Source organism: Solanum pennellii, chromosome 6 (genome assembly GCF_001406875.1).
Source record: "Solanum pennellii chromosome 6, SPENNV200".
NCBI classification, from domain to species: Eukaryota; Viridiplantae; Streptophyta; class Magnoliopsida; order Solanales; family Solanaceae; genus Solanum; species Solanum pennellii.
Window position 1 is genome coordinate 1,276,465 of NC_028642.1, and position 6,668 is coordinate 1,283,132.

Here is a 6,668-nt window from a genome sequence, read left to right on the forward strand (position 1 = left end):
AATTATTACAATTGACTGCCAGTAACTTCTCTCAATATTATATTTAATTGTTTGCAACAATTTGAAGTTTCTAAATAAAGGAAATAAAATATATGTTGAAAATAATATGATAAATAGTTAATATATTTCTTTTAAATTTTATCTGGTGATAAATTACTCATCTTTTTTACCAGAAAAATTAAAAAGTTTTGGATCAGTCTTATAATAAACAATTTCTCCATTATCACTAACATAGTGATCTTGTTTCATACTTTTCACTAAATTTTCAACCAAATGAATAGGAATTAGTCCTGATTTTTTTGGCTCTCTATAATATTTTCCAAGTATTGGCTTTGCTGCTTTTGTCTGTAAAAAAATCCAAAATAAATAAACTAATTATAAACTTTGAAAATATTTAGAGGAAAAAAGATGATTTTTTTTAAAGAATATTAAAATACTCATAAATAACATGTTATGTTTATACAAGTATTTTGTAAATATTGTACTTTCATATTTGCAAGTATAATGAAGCTAAATATGCAGAAAAAAAAGTTAAGAATTTTTTTAGGGAAAAATTGAAATATTCGTAAAATAAGTTGTTTTTTTAAAAATATTTCACAAGTATTTAGAAAATATTGGTTCGAAAATAGTTGCAAATAATGAAACACATTATTTGTAAAATACTAATAAACATTATTTAATTTATGGTCCGACAATTCAATATAAATTTTTCAATATTTCATCAGTATACGTTGGAAATATCATATATATATATATATAAAAGATATTTATGATCAAAGAGAAATTACCGCTTCAATCAGGTGATAATGTGGTATTTGAGGAAAAAGATGGTGAATAACATGGGTGCCAATATCATGGTGAATATTATTAAAAACACCATAATCGCGATCAATTGTAGTTAACCCTCCTCTTAAGTAACTCCACTCCTGTTTTTCGAATAAAAATAAATAAATTAAATATAAAAAATAAAATATAAAATTTAAATTATATATACCGACCTTGCCGCGATACCAAGGCAATTTTTCTTCATGGCCATGGTGATGCAAATATGTCACAAAATCCAACCACATCACAAAAATCTATCAAACAAAATAAAAAAGACAGGCCAAGTGGGTCAAATTATAATGACATTTCATAAATTCTAAAAGAAATATTTAAAAATTAAAATACTTCTACATAATTTATTTATAAAATTACTTGTCTTTTACTTCTTTGTTATTTCATGAGGATTTCACCATTTTTTTTTTCAAAATTTTATATCGTGTTTCGAATATAAAGAATCACACATGTAAGTGTCCCCACAAATATGACTAAGTTATATCATTTTCATATAATAAGCCAGCTAATAAAGAATATAAGTAAAATTCTTATTCATTAATGATTAATAAATTTGATCATCGTAATAAATAGATTTATCTTTTGAAAATGAGACTAAATATAAGAGATTTCACAATACTTAAATTGTTGGAGAGAGACAACTTAAGTATCAACGAAAAATATATATTTTTCGACTTTCAAAGTATCGAAATGTTTATGATTTATTTTATGTATGACTTACCATATAAGGAATTCCGTAAAGCTTAAGCAGTTGCAGAGAACCAACGACGTCGTGAAGATAAAAGAGGAGAGCAGCCATGAGTGTCCAACACAATGTTGATGTTACTACACATTTTCTCTCATTAGGTTGAAATAAATCACTATATGGATTAAAATGAGAACCTTTTTTTCCTGGACTTCTAGTAATCTGCATCACCAAATTAATGTATTTAAGAATACAAATTAGAGAATAAATAATTTTTAAATTACATATTATATATAAAAAAATATTAGTACCAAGTAAATAGGGTATGCTAATAGGGGAAAAGGAATTTTGAACCTAAAAAATTTGGTTGCAAAATCCAATTCTTTGTATATCTTTTCTGGCATCTGCAAAAAAAAAAAAAAATTAAAAATATATATATATTTCAATATTAAAACAATTTTTACTTTTTAAAAGAAATAAAATTTAAAATATTTATTTTTTTACCGGCACCCAAGATTCATCAGCTTCAACATTTCCATGGTTTTGATGATGAGTTTTATGGCTAATTCTCCTGGAATATTTTTGTAGAGAAAATAAAATTTAGCCTAATGTATTTTACATAAGACAAATATTGTCAAAAAAAGGTATTCATAGTTTCCGTTTATATTGCTCTGAATTTTCTAAAAAATTATCTGATACGTGTTAAATTCTTCAAAGTAACACGATTTTGGAAGATTATGAGTACGGCAACGTTTTTAATAAGTTCAAAAAACGACATAGGTTGTCGTCACATGACTAAGAAGTTGTGACTAATTTAAAATAACGAAAAAAACCATTCCTAAATATGCAAGGTACATATGATTATAATTTTTTATGATTGTAAATAATAAACGTATGTGATCTAATCTAATAAGTTCTAATACAAATACACATCTTCATGATTTGTATTATACAATTACGAAATATATTTTTTGAATTGAATCAATACGGTCGAATAAAATAAATATGAATACAAGATTCATAAAAATGAAATAAAAATATAATGCATCAGACTGTCGTTATTTAAAAAAATTTGGAGATAGAGATAAGATGAAGAGAACCAACCATCCATGATAGGGCACAAGGATAAAAGAATGGAGAATGTGTCCAACCACACTATTCAATAATGCACTATCAGAAAAACTTCCATGACCACTAAAAAAAATAAAATACACCAAGTCAATTAACATAGACAAATGATAATTTAAATAATATTTTTTTAATAAATAAAAAATTATTTAACTTACCAATCATGACCAAGAACAAATATTGCCCAAAACATAGTACCTTGTAGAATCCAATAAATTGGCCAAAATTTCCAATTATCAATGAAAATGGCCATTGTTACCAAAGCAAAAACAATAATAATATCTCTAAGAACATAACTTAAAGATCTCCATGGATTTTTAACCCAACAATGCTTTGGAATTGAAGCCCTAATTTGAGATAATTTAAATGGAGGAAAAACACTTGAGTCAAATTCCATTTCCATTTCTTCATTAGGGGAAACAAAATCCACTCCAAGAGACCCCATTGGTGTCAACAACCCTATTTAGAATTAAAAAAAATTCATCAATAAGAATTTTATAGAAAAAACAACCGAATTAGATTCAGAATTTGAAGTTTAAAAATTTCAAACTGTATCGCTTACAAGTAATGAAACTTGGACAAATTTTTTTTAGTATTTTGTTAAACTCTACATCCACCACTTGACAATGTCAAATGTAGACAAGACATGTCATTTTTTGACAAAAACCCATAGCGAATTTTGCTAACTAACTATTTTAAAATTTCTATGTGTCTGTGTTTTCGGAGTATTGAGTGTGTGAATTGTTATATATGATCCTATTGATAGTGCAAAGAATGAGTCTATATTAACATATCAATTTTACTAAAATATCCATGTAATTTTTAACTCTATATATATCGATTCAAAATTTTAATCTCGCTCGCTAAACGAAAGAAAGTAATATGAAAGGTAGCACAAATAAAAAGACTCTAAAAATAGTTTCAAGCATAAAAAGAAAGGAACAAAAGAATAAAGCAAACACTTTTTGAGATATTTTACAAAAGAATATAATCTAAACTTGTATATCAAAAAACTTTCAGCAATTTATTTTTTCTTTTAAAAAAAAAGCAGAGTGAAATGAAAGGTTGTCATAAAAACAGAATTATAATATATAGTTCAAAAAGTCAGATTTGGAATATAAAATCATGTCATAGTGGCCGACACATGCAGTTTTTCACTTTATTCTATAACGTCTTAGGGAAAAAATATAAATATATTTAATCGCTCGATTAAAATAATTATAATTTTAAATTATATATATATATATATATATATTTTGTTTGTGAAAATAGGAGAAGCTAATTAGTGTCCAGACCTAGAATTAAATGAAAATGGAGTTTTTAATGGATCTTAATTTTTCAAGCGTCTAAAAAGGTGATGAATAATCCACTTATACAATAAAAAATATATCAAATTAATAAATGTTAAATTTTAAATAATCAAAAAAAAATATTTAAACATTCAAATTATGACAACAAGATGTCTCAAGCTCCCAAAATATATATAAGCTAAAATGAAGGAATGATCAATAATTTAGCTATCGAGTTAGTGAATTTCAGATACCAAATACTTTAACAAAAACATAAAAATAATATACAATTTCTTAAAGTTAATGACATATGAATGTTCTTCAAACAAGAATTTCATTCTTTTTTTAAAAAAAAAAAGAAAAATAAATATTTACCTTTATAGAATTCTTTTTATATTTATCTTCACTTCAACTTAGCTATATATTTTTATTTATTTATTTATTTTGTTGAAAGAAAGGTGAAGGGAGATTTATTTATACAATTTTTTAGTGAAAAGAAAAGCCAATTTATAAGGCTGTGAAGTTGGAAGAAATGTGATAGGTGGGGTGAATATATTAATTGACACTCAATTCATTAAATAGTTAGTACTTAGTAGTTCCCTACTTGTATAAATTATTTTTCAAAAAATATATATTTTTTAATAAAAACACTCAATTTGTATAAATTCTTATTCAAAAAAAATATTTTTTAAGAAAAACACTCAATTTGTATAAATTCTTTTTGAAAAAAATATATTTTTTAAGAAAAACACTCAATTTGTATAAATTCTTTTTCAAAAAAATATATTTTTAAGAAAAACACTCAATTTGTATAAATTCTTTTTCAAAAAAAAATATATTTTTTAAGAAAAACACTCAATTTGTATAAATTCTTTTTCAAAAAAAATATATTTTTTAAGAAAAACACTCAATTAAATTGTGCCTTTTCCAGCCTAAAATACCATTAATTTGTTTCTCACACACTAGTCTGTTCATTTTTACTTATTTAATATTTATTTTATTTTATATTAATTGTTCTTTTTTCCATGCATCTGAAAATCACAAATAAAAAATAAATTAACTTTGTCTTGGTTTTTGTAAATCGACAAGTATACTACTCTAGTTTAAATTGATTTATAGTTCTAGATTCAAGAAAGTGACTATAAGAATAATAAGTAATTAATGTCGAGAATAAAATAATAATAGATAATTATTTTTTCTAATATGTTAAAAATGATAAGTAAAAGTCAAAATCTATTTTTGATATATTAAATAAATAAAAGTGAACGAAAAAAGCAATTGAATAAGATACACAACAAATATACGATAAGAAAAATATTGATTTGATATCGATCTAATAAATTATTTAAAAATATTTTAATTGGACATTGTGATTCAATTAGTACCTTGTAGTTCCCTACATGTATAAATACTCTTTGAAAAAACAAACAAATTGTCCAGCCTATGGTTGTTGACTTGTTGCCTATTATATTGTATATACAAAGGCAATTAGATTAGCTTATTAAATTATTAATATTTTAGAGATTTTGAATATAGTAATATTAGTTTTATTATCATTAATTTATTTATAATAATCAATATTATTACTAAAAAAATATTATTACCACAAAATATTCTTTTTCTTATAATTATAAAACTCTTTATATCTTGGATAGAGTTTCATGTCTAGAATGATAAATTAAGATACATATAATAAAATTAATGGGATATATTTAAAGTCTTTTATAAGGTTTGTATATAGGCCACACACTTCATTAAATCACCTCTACATTTAAGTAAGCTTTTTATCATTATAACGTCGTTAGTTTTAGATGTAATAAATTCAACCACCAAATTTTAATGTAAGTTTTTTTTATTTTTATAATAATTATTACGTTGAATTATTTTTTTGTTAGACCCGCCTACAATAATGTTGTTGCAATAAAATTTAACCACCAAGTTTGGAATGAATTGAAGGTGTCATTATAAATTATAAATTATAAATAACAAGAGATATTGATTTCCAACACTATATACAATGAAGATAATTGAATAAGTCATTTTTATTTTATATATGTTTTCTGTGTACCTAATTACTTGTTCACTTTCAAATTGACGTACTTATTAAGAAAATAATAATTAATATAATGAATTTACCATTTTGCCTCTAGTAATTACTATGAAACCGATGCACTAAAAGTTTAGAATTCAAAAAGTTTTACCTTTCTCAAAGTAATTAATTGAGGGTATAATAAGTAAAAAAAAAATTATCCTTTCTTGATTTGTCGAAATGAACAAGTAATTAACGATAACTAAAAAAGGAAAATGAACAAGTAATTAAAGACGAAGGAGTACTTTTTAAAGTATTAACAGTATTAAAAAGAATTATTCCTTTAGAATTAAGAAATATAGTTGAAAATCATTACCAGCTTTAATCTTGAATTTCTAATACATTATTTTGAGATAATTTCATTTTTGAGCAATCGATGATAATGTATATAATTAAAAGATGTGAAATATTTAACGTGACAATATAATGGCCAACTGAGAATACATTTAATTGGAACAAGTCATAGTTTAAGTGTTCAAATGAAGCATACATACAAATTTATAGAAGTTGTCTGTAACGACCTGTTTAGTCGATTCGAGCAGTAAGATTATTTTGATAAAAACTGACTGGGTCGACGGACCACGCGACGGACCGTCATGGTCACGACGGCCCGTGATGGATTCCGTCGTCCCATACTTGT

The 6,668-nt window shown here is 24.2% G+C and overlaps 1 protein-coding gene across 2 annotated transcripts; it reads right to left on the reverse strand.

Annotated features, from left to right (window-relative positions):
- On the reverse strand, positions 1 to 4,383 carry LOC107021758 (omega-3 fatty acid desaturase, endoplasmic reticulum-like). Of its 2 annotated transcripts, none has more exons than XM_015222467.2 (9): positions 4,315 to 4,383; positions 2,809 to 3,109; positions 2,627 to 2,716; positions 2,027 to 2,093; positions 1,834 to 1,926; positions 1,559 to 1,744; positions 999 to 1,079; positions 789 to 926; positions 1 to 345 (listed from the first exon to the last, which is right to left on the reverse strand). In XM_015222467.2, the coding sequence occupies exons 2-9, from the start codon at positions 3,093 to 3,095 to the stop codon at positions 154 to 156; spliced, it is 1,134 nt and encodes a 377-aa protein (XP_015077953.1). In that variant the 5' UTR covers positions 3,096 to 3,109; positions 4,315 to 4,383; the 3' UTR covers positions 1 to 153. The 2 variants fall into 2 exon arrangements, with proteins under 2 accessions (XP_015077953.1, XP_027773362.1); XM_027917561.1 differs by lacking the exon at positions 4,315 to 4,383 and adding an exon at positions 3,213 to 3,516.
- Between the last annotated feature and the right edge of the window lie 2,285 nt (positions 4,384 to 6,668).